A 15,248-nucleotide genomic window follows, 5' to 3' on the forward strand; every position below is an offset into this window, starting at 1 on the left:
TCGTAATGGAATGAAACTGGAAATCAACGATAAAAGGAAGGAAAAATCCTATATCACTTGGAGAATGAACAATAGGTTACTGAATGATCAATGGGTTACAGAAGACATAAAGGAGGAAATCAAAAAATTCTTAGAGATAAATGAAAACACAGACATGAGATATCACAATCTATGGGACATACTGAAAGCAGTTCTCAGAGGTAAATTCATTGCTTTGAGTTCATTCCTCAACAAAAGAAAAAAACCAACAAATGATCGCACACTCCATCTCAAAACCCTAGAAAAAGAAGAGCAAAACAACAGTAAATGTAGTAGAAAGCAATAAATAATTAAAATCAGAGCTCAAATCAATGAAATTGAAACAAAAGAAACAATTGAAAAAATTGACAAAATTAAAAGTTGGTTCTTTGAAAAAAATCAATAAGATCGACAGACCCTTAGCCATGCTAAGGAAGAGAAGAAGAGAACTCAAATTACTAGCATTCGGGATGAAAAAGGCAATATCACAGCAGACACGACAGAAATACAGAAGATAATTAGAAATTATTTTGAAACCTTATATTCCAATAAAATAGAAGATAGTGAAGACATCGATAAATTTCTTAAGTCATATGATTTTCCCAGATTGAGTCAGGAGGATACACACAATTTAAAGAGACCATTATCAATGGAGGAAATAGAAGAAGCCATCAAAAGACTACCAACCAAGAACAGCCCAGGACCAGATGGGTATACAGCAGAGTTTTACAAAACCTTTAAAGAAGAACTAATACCAATACTTTTCAAGCTATTTCAGGAAATAGAAAAAGAGGGAGCTCTTCCAAATTCATTCTACGAGTCCAACATCACCCTGATTCCTAAACCAGACAAAGACACTTCAAAGAAAGAAAACTATAGACCAATCTCTCTAATGAACTTAGATGCAAAAATCCTCAATAAAATTCTGGCAAATCGGATACAAAAACATATCAAAAAGATTGTGCACCATGATCAAGTAGAATTCATCCCTGGGATGCAAGGCTGGTTCAATATACAGGAATCAATAAATGTTAGGCAGGATATAAAATCAACATGCATAAATCAAAGGCATTCCTGTATATCAGTGACAAATCCTCTGAAATGGAAATGAGGACAACCACCCCATTCACAATATCCTCAAAAATAAATAAATAAATAAATAAAATACTTGGGAATCAACCTAACAAAAGAGGTGAAAGACCTATACAATGAAAACTACAGAACCTAAGGAGAGAAATAGAAGAAGACCTTAGAAGATGGAAAGATATACCCTGTTCATGGATAGGCAGAACTAACATCATCAAAATATTACCAAAAGTATTCTATAGGTTTAATGCAATGCCAATCAAAATCCCAACGGCATTTCTCGAAGAAATAGATAAAGCAATCATGAAATTCATCTGGAAAAATAAAAGACCCAGAATAGCAAAAGCAATTCTGAGCAGGAAGAGAGAAACTGGTGGTATAGCAATACCAGACTTTAAGCTATACTACAGAGCAATAGTAACAAAAACAGCATGATACTGGTACCAAAATAGGCGGGTAGACCAATGGTACAGAATAGAGGACACAGAGACCAATCCACAAAATTACAACTACCTTATATTAGAGAAAGGTGCTAAAAGCATGTAATGGAGAAAGGATAGCATCTTCAACAAAGGGTGCTGGGAAAACTGGAAATCAATATGCAACAAAAGGAAACTGAATCCTTTTCTCTTGCCATGCACAAAAGTTAACTCAAAATGGATCAAGGAGCTTGATATCAAATCAGAGACTCTGCGTCTAATAGAAGAAAAAGTTGGCTCTAATCTCCATCTCGTGGGGTTGGGCTCCAAATTCCTTAATAGGACACCTATAGCACAAGAGTTAAAATCAAGAATCAACAAATGGGACCCAAACTAAAAAGTTTTTGCTCAGCAAGAGAAACAATAAGAGAGGTAAATAGGGAAACTACATCCTGGGAACAAATTTTTACCCTTCACACACTTCAGATGGAGTCCTAATATCCAGAGTATACAAAGAACTCAAAAAATTAAACAATAAGAAAACAAATAACCCAATCGACAAATGGGCCAAGGGAACAGACATTTCTCGGAGAAGGATATACAATCAATCAATAAATACACGAAAAAATGCTCACCATCTCTAGCAATCAGAGAAATGCAAATTAAAACCATTTTAAGATACCATCTCACTCCAGTAAGAATGGCAGCCATTATGAAGTCAAACAACAACAAGTGCTGGCGAGAATGTGGGGAAAAGGGTACATTTGTACATTGTTGGTGGGACTGCAAATTGGTGTGGCCAATTTAGAAATCAGTATGGAGATTCCTTGGAAAGCTGGGAATGGAACCACCATTCAACCCAGCTATTCCCCTTCTCAGACTATTCCCCAAAGACCTAGAAAGAGCATACTACAGGGATACAGCTACATCAATGTTCATAGCAGCACAATTCACAATAGCTAGACAGTGGAATCAACTAGATGCCCTTCAATAGATGAATGGATAAAAAAAATGTGGCATTTATACACAACAGAATATTACTCAGCACTAAAAAGTAACAAAATCATGGCATTTGCAGGGAAATGGAGGCATTAGAGCAGATTATGCTAAGTGAAGTTAGCCAATCCCTAAAAGACAAATGCCAAATGTCTTCTTTGATATAAGGAAAGAAACTCAAAACAGAGCAGGGAGGAAGAGCATGAGAAGATTACCACTAAGTAGGGATGAGAGGTGGGAGGGAATGGGAGACAGAATGGGAATTGCACGGAAGATGGAAGGAGACCCTCACTGTTATACAAAATTACATATAAAAGGATGTGAGGGGATGGAAGGGAAGGGGACGGGATGGGGGATAGGAAGGGGATAGGAAAGGCAGCATAATACAACAGATACTAGTATGGTAGTATGTATAAACGTGGCTATATAACCAATATGATCCTACAATCTGTAATAAGAATTCATACCCCATTTGAATCAAATGTATGATATATGATATGTCAAGATCATAGTAATGTTTTGAGCAACCAATAAAAAAAATATATTTTTTAGTTGTAGATGGACACAATATTTTTAATTAATTTATTTATTTTTTAACGTGGTGCTGAGGATTGAACCCAGTGCCTCACGCATGAAAAGCAAGTGACCACCCACTGAGCTACAATCGCAGCCCTCAAATGCATTTCTATGCATCAGTGATGAACCCTCTGAAATAGAAATTAGGAAAATTACCACATTCAGAATAGCCTTAAAAAAAAAATACTTGGGAATCAATCTAACAAAAGAGGTGAAAAATCACTAAAATAAAAACTACAGAACACTAAAGAAAGAGATTGAAGAAGACTTTAGTAGATGAAAAGATCTCCCATATTCTTGGATAGGAAGAATACCGTCTAAATGGCCATACTACCAAAAGCATTATACAGATTTAATTTAATGTTGTTGGGATTTTAATTAGAATTAAAATTCCTCATAGAAAGAGAAAAAGCAATCATGAAATTCATTTGGAAAAATATGAGACACAGAATAGCCAAAGCAATCCTCGTAAGAAGAGTAAAGGAGGAAGCATCACAATATCCAACCTTAGACTATACTACAGAGCTACAGTAACAAACATGGCAAGGTATTGGTACCAAAACAGACATGTAGACAAAAGGTACAGAATAGTACCCACAGAGACAAACCCACATAAATACAGTTATTTCATATTAGACAAGGGAGCTGAAAACATACATTAGTGACAAGATAGCCTCTTCAGCATATGGTGGGGGAAGAGCTGAAAAAACCGTATGTAGCAAAACGAAAATTAAACCCCTATCTCTCACCATAAACTCAACTCAGAGTGGATCAAGGACCTAGGAATTAGATCAGAGACCCTGTGCCTCATAGGAGAAAAAGTAGGCCCTAATCTTCATCATGTTGGATTAGATCTTGACTTTCTTAATCAAACTCCTAAAGTGCAAGAAATAAAATCAAGAATTAATAAATGGGATGGATTGAAATTTGAAAGCTTCTTCTCAGCAAACAAAACAATCAATAACTTGAAGAAAGTGCCCACAGAGTGGGAGAACATCTTTACTACACACACTTCAGAGAGAGCACTAATCTCAAGGATATGTAAAGAACACAAAAAACTTAACACCAAAAAATTAATAACCCAATCAATATATGGGCTAAGGAACTGAACAGACACTTCTCAGAAGAAGATATACTATCTATCAATGAAAAAATGTTCAATTTCTCTAGTAATTATAGAAATGCAAATCAAAATTACTCTAAGATTACATCTCACTCCAGTCAGAATGGCAATTATCAAGAATACAAGCAACAGTAAGTGTTGGTGAGGATGTGGGGGAAAAGATACAATCATACATTGCTGGTGGCACTGCAAATTGTGCTATCACTCTGGAAAGCAGTATGGAGATTCCTTAGAAACCTTGGAATGGAACCACCATTTGACTCAGCCATCCCATTCCTCAATCTAAACCCAAAGGACTTAAATTGGCTTTGAGTCTACTACAGTATGCTCCATTTTAAGCATACTACAGTATGCTCCATTCAAAATAGCTAAACTGTGGAATCAACCTAGATGCCCTTCAATAGACGAACAGATAAAGAAACTGTGGTATATATATACAATGGAATACTATTCAGCATTAACAAAGAATGAAATTATCGAATTTGCAAGTAAATGGATAAAGTTGGAGAATATAATGCTAAGAAAAGTAAGCCAAGCCCAAAAAACCAAAAGCTAAATGTTTTCTCTGGCAAGTGGATGTTGATCCAAAATGGGAGCGGGGCATGGGAATAATGGAGGAACTTTGGACTGAGCAGAGGGAAAGAGAGGGGCCATGGGAAAGATGGTGGAGTGAGACAAAAATTATTACCCTAGGTACATGTATAATTACACAAATGGTGTGATTAACATCGTGTACAACCAGAAAAATGAAAAGTTGTACTCCATTTGTGTACAATGAATCAAAATGCATTCTGCTGTCATTAGAACAAATGAAAAAAAAAAATCACAGTAATATTTCATCTCCTTCCTGTCAGAAGGGCAATGATCTGGAATATAAACAATAGTAAATGCTGGCAAGGTTGAGGGGAAAAAGGTACACATCACTGGTAGGACTGTAGACTAGTACAACTACGCTGGAAAAAAGTATGGGCAATTCCTCAAAAAACTAGGGATGGAACCACCATATGCCCCAGCTATCCCACTCCTTGGTATTTTCTAAAACAATCTAAAATTGGCATACTACATTGATACAGCCACCTCAATATTTATAGCAGCACAATTCACAACAGCTAAATTATGGAATCAATCCAGATGCCCATTAATAGACAAATGGATTGAGTAATTGTAGTATATGTATACAATGGAGTCCCACTCTGCCATAACAAAGAATGCAATTATGGCATTTGCTGGTAAATAGATGGAAATGGAGAATATCATGCCAAATGAAATTAAATAAACTCAGAAACTCAAAGGCTAAATGTTTTCTCTTATATGTAGAAGCTGTAGTTAAATAAAGGAAAGAAGGGAAGGATAGGATAACAAAGAACCAATCAAATACAAATTAATAGAAAAGTAAAAGAAAGCCTATTAGAGTAGAGGAAAAGAGTGGAGGGAAGGAAGAAGGAAAAAGGGGGGATTGTGAACTGAAATAGATTTCCATGCATCTTTGAGCTGGATAAATCCAACTACTAGTTATAACTGTAAAGCTCAGCGGGAGAACGTTTGTCTAGCACAAGCTCTGGGTTCAACAAGGAGAACAAAACAAATGAGCAAAAAAACAAAACAACACACACACACACACACAAACACCCCGTAGGAAACACCCAAGACCTAAATTCTGTCTTCATTTCTCCATATCCAATTCATCAGTAAATCCCACTGGCTCTATGTTCAAAACACAGCCTGGTTCCATCCATGTATTTCATCTCCATTAATGACACCCAAATCATCATCATTTCTCCAATGCACTACTGTAATCATTTCTTAATTGATTTTCCTGTTTGCAATTTTGCCTTTGAAATCCATCTGACATATAAAAACCAGAGTAAAAAATGTAAGCTGAATTATGACCCAACTCTACTAAAAACCCATGGCTTCTTAATATACTTGAAAATTCAAATTTCTTAATTAGAATTAGTCCCACCTTTCTAATTTCATCTCCTACCGTCTTCCCCCATACCAGGCTTCTTTCTGTTCTTCCAATAGACCAATCTTATCTGTATTCTAGCATTACCTGTTTGGATGCTTTATCCTTAATTATCTTATTGTTTACTCCAGATCCTCAGATTAGATCCAATGGTACTTCCTCAAAGAAACCTTACTGAACCAGCTATTTTGGGATTCAAGGTATATGCTAAAGTCCCTTCAACAATTAATGATGTTTTTTTTTCCCCGTCCTATAGAAAGACAAAAAAACTTTTACCTGTTCCCTATTAAGCCATGCTAATATCTATGAATCTTTTTCAGAAAAACAAATAAATCAATACTTACAAATTTCCTACAGAAAAATCTCCCTTCAAAAACTGTGTCAGAAATACTTTCAAAGTTATGTATGGAACATTTTTAAAATGACATGGATTAATAAATGAACAAGAAGAATGGTTAGAATTTATAAAGTGAATATATGAGTATTTAAAATTCTTTCAACTTTGGTGTATGTTTGACCATTTTTATAATAAAATGTGGGAAAGAAACCATGTCAGCCTATTTAAAGCAAAGAAATAACAAAAGAAAAATATTAGTCCACTGAGTCCATACTACAAACACAGCAGGCAGGATGAGGAGGAAAAAGGTAGAGAAACAAAATCAAAACACATTTAACACAGAAAAATGCCTATTTGGAGGAAACATCTTTTTAACTTAACTCCCAAACTGGTGGTGATGGAATAAATCAGTCAAATAATAAATAATGGAGTAGGGGTTTAGTCTCATAACCAATAAACTGAAATATTCATAATATTTTGCAATTTGTTTTGCACAGAGAATAAATGAAAAACATGGGCTGGGATTGTGGCTCAGCAGTAGAGCACTTGCCTAGCATGTGTGAGGCCCTGGGTTCAATCCTCAGCACCACATAAAAATAAATAAAAAAAGATATTGTGTCAAACTACAACTAAAAAGTAAATATTAAAAAAAAATGAAAACTAAAAGATTTTGTCTGATTAGTGCAAAATTTGAGTGGTTATGAAGCTTTTGCTCTAAGACCAGAATGAAGCTCCGACTAAAGATGGAAGCACCTCTGATTGTACAAGTGCCTGAAATGTCACCTTTTAAATTCTTCTACTTTAATTGTCTTTGTGGAACTACCTGGTCTTTGATGAACTGATGCACTCTCAGTAGATTTTAACACAGTTCTTATCTGGAATCTTGATCACTGCATTAAGGTCTTGGTACATAGTAGGGTCAATGATTATATGAATTAATAAAAATACAATGCTTTTCAAGAAATACATGAGACTTTTAAAAAGTGTAAGAATTTAAATGCCTTAGTTATTGGAAATGAAAATTTACATGAAGTGTACTTTAATATCAGATTAAGTCAGTATGATCAGATGTAAGAGATACAGGAAATACTCACCATTCTTCTACCAATGTATTATTCAGGTAGATCAACACTACTAATGTCCACTGAAGTTCCTTATCTTCAAATAACTCAAGGGCCTTGGTATAAGATGTATCTTTGCTATGTTGTATAGCTATGGTAGAAAAATCTATAGGACCAACTTCTCCCAAACAGCTTCCAACAGCCTCTAGATACAGAAATTCCATTTCAGTAGAGTTACATGTTTCAAGATTTAAGTGTATTTTCAAAGATCATGAGGAGATTATAAGGAGCTACAAAATACTATATAATTTCCTTTACTTATCATCCATGTAGGCAAGAGATATTTTCCCCTATGGAATCACTTCCAGGAGACATTAATTAATAAGAGAATACAGATACTAAGAATAAAAATCTAAACATGGCATTGTATGGGTACAATAATCCTAAAACTCAAATTTCTTGAGGTTTCCCATACATAAAGTCCATAAATCTTAAAACACACAATTCAGTGAAAATTTACTTAATTTTTTCCATTTGTGTTATCACTACCTACATGAAGACAGAATGTTTTCAGCATCCTAGGAGACTCATCCTACTCTCAAGTTATGGTGGTATTTACTAAAATACATTCAACAAATATTCTGATAGTCTCTATTTCAAAAGTGAAGCTTAATTCCCCTTCCCCTTGATTGTAGGCTACACTTAGTGATTCATTTCTAACAAACAGAATGTGTATATGTCTTTCACCGATTTGATTAAATTTATCCCTAGGTATTCTTTCTTTTAAATGCTATTCTAAATGGGATTGCTTTCTTGATTTCCTTTTTAGATTGCTCATTGCTAGTTATAAAAAAAAACAGAAACAACTAATTTTTTTTCTTTTTTTTTGGAATCTTGATATGTTGCCTAGGCTATTCTCAAATTCCTATGCTCAAGCAATCCCCTAACTTCAGTCTACAAAGCAGCTGGGATTACAGGTGTGTACCACAATGCCCACCTACAAACACAAACAATTTTTATATGTTGATCTTATACCTGGCAACTTTTATGAATTTGTTTATAAGCTCTATAGTAGCTTTCTACTGATTCTCTAGGATTTTTTATATATAGGATAAAAAATATATAAATAAAGTTTTCTTTTCCAATTTGGATGTTTTAAATTTCTTTTTCTTGTCTAATTGTTCTGGTTAGAACTTTCTGCATAATGTTGAATAACAGGAGTAAAAGTGAAAAATCTTGTTTTGCTCCTGATATTAGGGGAAAGCGTTCATTCTTTCAGCCCTGAGTATGATGTTAATAACATATACAAACTACTGTAATTTTCCTACTCATGAAAGTCCACTTAGGACTCCTATAGCAAATTACATTTATCCCCAGAAGCAGTGCTCTAGACAGGGATAGATCCCTGGGTACAAGAAGCTTCTAGAGTTCTTTTAAGGCTCTCTTTCTTGGTTTGGGTGATAGATGCACAAGTATACTCTTGTTAATTTATTTAAGCTACATATCTAGAATCTGTATACTTCTCTATATGTAGATATATTTCAATTAAAAAAAAATCTACCAAGGGGCTGGGGTTATAGCTCAGTAGTAGAGCACTTTTGCCTAGAATGTGTGAGGCACTGGGTTCAATCCTCAGCACCATATAAAAGTAAATAAATAAATATATATATATATTGTGTCCACCTACAACTAAAAAAACATTTAAAAGGGGTGGGGGGGTGGGCTGGGAATATGGCTCAGTGCTTAAATGCCCTTAGATTTGATCCCTGGCACCAAAAAAAAAAAAAAAAAAAAAAAAAAAGACATATACTAGAAATCCTAGGCTCTCACTGAGAAATTAAAAAAGACAATACTGAAAGGCACAAGAATCCATAAACACCACTTATTCTCATTTTTATTATTCTTATTCTCATTTTATTCTCCTCATTTCATTACTGAAGAAAGGCTGGCATGACAATTTCAAGCTTACTTTAAACACGTGATTTTCCATCCTAGGATAACCAAATTTAAACACCTATACTAGAAACAATGTTGGCTATCATATGTTACATTTCTCCCCAAATGGCAGTAGGAAAGGACTTAATATTTGAGTGTAACCTAGCTCTCAAAATTTTCATTCTCATTTGTTATAGAAAATGATACTGAATTATAGACAGAAAGATATTTCAGAGGTCAAATTTTTTGCAACTTAACTTTCCAACTTTCCTAAATATTTATATGTCATTTTCAAAGTAATAGTATTCACAAATGTAAATCATTAACTTTTCATTTTATATGAATAATTAAGGAAGAAAAATATGAACAGGCAGCTACTTGGGGATACCTGAATTTAAATGCAAAAATATGTTGGCTAGCATCTCATATTTCTATAATAATCCAAATGACAAACTTTCACTTATTTTGAGGATATTAAAGATGACCACTTGAACATAAAAAACTCAAATTCATTCAAATACATAGTTTACCTAAAACTTCTCTTTCACCAGTGTGGTTTACTGCCATCTTGGATAACTGCAACAAGCTGACAACTAGCTTTACCACAATGCCATCTTGTGGGTTATCTAGGAGTAATTTCAAAAACATTCGCTTAAATGGCCATAGTCACAACATTCTTATTTACAATATGGACAGACATTAAATTATCTCATGAGAAATTTTTAATGAAGTTTTTAAAATGTCTTACATTATGAAAAGCTCAAAAATACACAGTGTATGAATTTGAATTTTTCAAGAAACACCGTTAAATGAAAGTGATTTAATATTTGGCAGAAAAACTCTCATCAAAAATTTGTGCAGAAAAGTCTATATTAACTTAGCAAAATAGCAAATAATCAGAAACATAAGAATCACCCAACACGAAAGCTAAAAGGAACCTTGGGAACCTTAGATTTTTTAACATTTAGCATTTAGAATCTAGACCAGCACTATCCAGTAGATCTTTCTGCAATGATGGAAATGACTATAATCTGTGCTGTTGAATGACATCCACTAGCTACATATACTTGTGACAACTTAGTGTGTTAATACAATGAAAAAACTCAATTTTATATTTTCCCTAATTTTAATCCATTTAAATTTAAATAGCCATCAACACCTAGTGATTTTATTACATAACACAAATCTAGCCAATAAAATAAACACAGGAGAACAAGATTTAATAGTATTCATATTTTACATATCTCAGAACAATGCATTCTAAGCTCAAATGGTCAAAACTAAAATCTGTTTTAAAAAGTACTAAAGATAAAAAGGATACAACAGAAATATGAAATTAATGGGTACAGGAAGACAAAAATCATAACCAAGTACAAAAGTTTTCTCTTTAGTGTAATACCATAATAACATAAACTCAATCAAAATAATATAAAAATAGATGTTTTCTTGAGTAAAAAAAAAAGGGTAGAAATATGTATAAGAACATGTATACATACTCGCAACACACACAGCTTAAAGGCTTAAAATGAGGCACATTTCTTTCATTTAAGTAGGTTTAAGCACAAGGCACAGATATATTACCCTGTAGGCTTGGCTCTAAAGATTTAAAACTTTTCTTTTGGGCAGTAGGAAGTTGTTAAAGTTTCTAAGGTAGTAGACTAACATGATCATATTTGAGTTAAAGAAATCATACAGAGCTGGGCATGGTGATGCACTCTTATAATCCCAGTGGCTTAGGAGGCTAAGGCAGGAAGATCGCCAAGTTCAAACTTAGCCTCAGCAACTTATGAGACTGTCTCAAAATAAAGAATAAAAAAAGGCTGGGGATACGGTTGAGTGACTAAGAGGCCCTGGGTTTAATCCCTGACACCAAAACAAATAACAACAAAAAAATCATTCTTTCAGAGGATAGATTAAATGAGAATAGTTCACAGTAGGAGACTAGTTAGGACCAGTTTTATGGTTAGATGAGAAATGATGAAGGGCTGAAATATGGCTATGGCAATCAAATAAAGAAGAACTTACAAGATTCTTTCAAAAAGAAATAGGTAGAAATAACCCATGACATTTAAATTAGTACCCTGAGATGCTCTCATAAGGTCCATCATCTGATCTTTATGTTGTTCTAGTTGTCTTCGAAGATCCTTTAAACCTTCAAGCCTCGTCAATGGAAGTGCATCATAATCACTTACTGCAAGAAAATGGTTAATTTCCTAAAAGAGAAAATTAGTTAAAATGTAACTTGCTTTTAACATTTACTGGATAAGTCTATAGAATAAAACTTAATAAAAGAAAAAAATTGGTAAGTGCCTTTGAAAGATAACTCATAAACTAAAGTAGAAATAAAGTTCTTTCACTTCAAATTCTATAATGTTTTAATCCTTTAAATTCTAATAGATTCTATTATAACACAGATCAGAGGAAAAATTTTGAATTTCTGTTTCGTAATTTTATATGTTGTTTTCATATTGATATATAGTAAAATACAGGCTATAAGTTTAAAATTACACTAAGATTTATAAGAAAAAAATACACCTGAACACAGTTTTGAAGTTTATCAAGATTAAAAATTGAAATTTTAAAAAGTTAAATATTATCTCTAATTCAAATATAAAACTGATCCACAAAGGATCAGATGGTGATTTTAAGTTATTAATGGACCAGACTATCTTAAAGATTTTTTTTTTTTTAATTTCCAGGACTCAATCTATGGCCTTGACCATGCTAGTTAAGCACACTTCCATTAAGCCACATCCCCAGTCTTGACCATAAGTTTATGTGTGTGTTAAAATCAAGAATATTTTTATATCACATTCCTTAAATATTCAAATTCATTCTTTACCAGGAGACTTTGGTATCAATACTTTAAGCTCAATGCAAAACAATGCATTAAGATTCATTTTTTATTTGTTAAGAAGGTAATCTCATGTCTTTTTACCACAACAAAAAATTCAATTTTTACCACTAGAACATTAGAGATTTTTAAGTACTACTCTTTATGCTTTCTAATACCAAATAGTAAGAAGATGAAACTTTATTACCTCCAAAAGTGAAAAAGGCCCTCTACTGTATTTGATATTCTGCTGAGTAATACGCAAATCCTTAAAAAGAACGTGGTCAGGAAAAGGATCTAAAAGCTTAATCGTGAGATAGAGGTTTTCATTATCCTTGTTATCTATCACTAAATACTTCAACAAGTTCAGTACCTAAACATAATTTAAAAAGAAAAAATTAAAAGGAGAAAATCTATAATCATATTTCAAAATAAAAAAACCAAAATCTATTGTAATAATTGATTAAAAACTCTGCCACCCTAGTTCAGATAAAACATTCTAATTACTTGTAAGATACCAACTTTTTTTAGTTTCTGTGCTTTCAAACAATTCCACAAACATATAAAGGACTATACAAGGTGGTCACTGACATAAAAAAATCCCCATATTAGTGAAACAGTTCATGTAAGTAATATATCACAGAAAATCATAATGGCATAAACTATTATCCCATTTTTGACTACTTCTACACTTCAGTGTAACAAAGCAACCTAAATAATTGTTTATTAGAGAAAAATAAGTAATCAATCTTTGTAACTGATTACAAAGATTAATTAAGAATGTCTTCCCAACTATTTTTTAAAAAAACATTTTCATTAAAATTACTAACTGTATCAAGTAAAAATAATACTTTATCAACATATCTCAAATACCATTTTGAAGAGGAATTAGAAAATTACCTGCTCCTGAACCTCCACTTGATCATTCACAAGGGGTATAAGTGTACCAACAATAACATGAAGATGCTTTTCTAAAGCATCTTTACAGTAAGTCACTGCTGTTTGGCAAACCTGACCTAACAGGTCACAACAAAGAGAGAAGCTGCGTAATGACACATCCATGAAATTTGAAGGCCTAAGAGGGAAAAAAAAAAAAAAACAGGTTCTAGAAAAGTACTTTGAAATAGAATCATTCAAAAATAATTTTTATTCTACATTTCTAATTTTGATATCGCTTGACATAAAAGTTACTCTCATATCTAACACTTCAATGGTTCATAAGTCAAAAAGAGAGGGGACATTAGCAAAATACAAAATATGTAACACTAGGCTCAAACCTGACAAAAACATTTTAAGGCAAGCAGAACTGTCATAATCAACTATATTAAATTCTGTAAAAAAAATCAAAAGTTTATAGCAATCAAGAAAATGCTACATCAGTAGAGCAGAGGAAGGGGAACAGGAGAAGTGAGGAAGGGATAGAAAGAGGAAGTTACTGGGAACTGAAGTGAACCAAATTATATCCCATGCATGTATGATCATATGTAATCATAATGCACACATCAAAAATTAAAAAATAAAATTAAAAAAAAATATGCAAAATCAGAAAAGGCAACCAAAAAACTGCAGGAAATTTCTGTAGTGGTTTTAATTGTCCTTGCCAGTCCCCTTCCCTGCTCAGCAGCAGTCACAAAAATGGCAACCTACACCCACAGTATGTGATTTTGGTTCATGGTGGTTCTTAAAGAAGCAAGGAGACCTTATTCGAAAACTGTTATGTATGTCTATTCTAACGTGACTAGGACTGATGCAAAGGGCTTGGCTGTTTCATTTAAGGGCCCTTACTTACATAGAAAAGTTGAGGGCACTGCTTGAAACTTTGTAAGGTTAATAACCTACATTGGATAGAACAAAAGATTACTCTTGAGACATACCAAAAAGGAGAGTTTCTCTGGGAAATTCAGAAGTACTCACAATTGAGGAAGAATTTAGAAGGCCACAAACACGCCCAAGTCAGACTTTTGCTCAGAAAAGACTACAAAAGACCCTAAGCTTTTACTTGGAGGTGCTCCCACAGCTCAATGCAAACTGGCTAGTGTTGAAGGGAAGTACCAACACAGAGCTAAACTGCAAACATTAGAACAATTTTTATTTTGTTTCCCTCATGTACCAAACACCCACAATGCTCACAGTTTTCAAGGAAATCTCTGTGGAGCATTATCAAAACACAAGCCAAGAAAGAGAGCCTTCAGTGACCACACAAGGCAATACATTCTGCAAAAACAATTGGTTAATGTTATGAACTGCTACAGCATTGAGCAAAAAAAAAGAAAAAGAAGTCAAACTCTAAAAAAAGGAAAAAAATATGATTTCCAGACTTAATCATACTACAAGTAGAAATGGCCAGTTTTCAGCAACAAAATTACAAGGCATACAAAGAAACAGGGAAGTATTGCCCATTCAAAAGAACAAAACAGGGCTGGGGATGTGGCTCAAGCGGTAGCGCGCTCGCCTGGCATGTGTGCGGCCCGGGTTCGATCCTCAGCACCACATACAAACAAAGATGATGTGTCCGCCGATAACTAAAAAATAAATGTTGAAATTCTCTCTCTCTCTCTCTCTCTTTAAAAAAAAAAAACAAAACAAAACACTGACAGAAATAGTTCCTAAAGAAACTTAAGACATTGGACTAGAAAAAGTTCAAAACAACTGTCTTAAACATGCTAAGTTTAGAAATGAATAAAAGTCAAAATTCAACATATCAAAAATTATAGGATGTGGCCTAAGTGTGTGCAGCTCAGTGGTAGAGCACTTGCCTAGCATTAGTAAGGCCCTGGGTTAGATCTGTAGCACCACCAAAATAAAAAAGAAATAATGAGATAAGGTAGCACTGATGGGAAATCTGTACTATAAACATCTCCAAATGAAAAAGCAGAAAGATCTCGATTCAGTTACCTG

General features: G+C 33.7%; 1 protein-coding gene across 1 annotated transcript in view; it reads right to left on the reverse strand.

Annotated features, from left to right (window-relative positions):
• The window catches only part of Atm (ATM serine/threonine kinase), a 157,510-nt gene that overhangs the window by 81,485 nt on the left and 60,777 nt on the right, over positions 1-15,248 (reverse strand). The window contains exons 30-34 of the mRNA XM_076846443.2: positions 13,251-13,425; positions 12,559-12,723; positions 11,598-11,730; positions 10,048-10,143; positions 7,616-7,787 (exon numbers count right to left, since the gene is read on the reverse strand). Coding sequence (XP_076702558.2) covers positions 7,616-7,787; positions 10,048-10,143; positions 11,598-11,730; positions 12,559-12,723; positions 13,251-13,425 — 741 coding nt within the window. The remainder of the gene's footprint in view (positions 1-7,615; positions 7,788-10,047; positions 10,144-11,597; positions 11,731-12,558; positions 12,724-13,250; positions 13,426-15,248) is intronic.

This window comes from Callospermophilus lateralis, chromosome 2 (genome assembly GCF_048772815.1).
Source record: "Callospermophilus lateralis isolate mCalLat2 chromosome 2, mCalLat2.hap1, whole genome shotgun sequence".
Lineage (NCBI taxonomy): Eukaryota > Metazoa > Chordata > Mammalia > Rodentia > Sciuridae > Callospermophilus > Callospermophilus lateralis.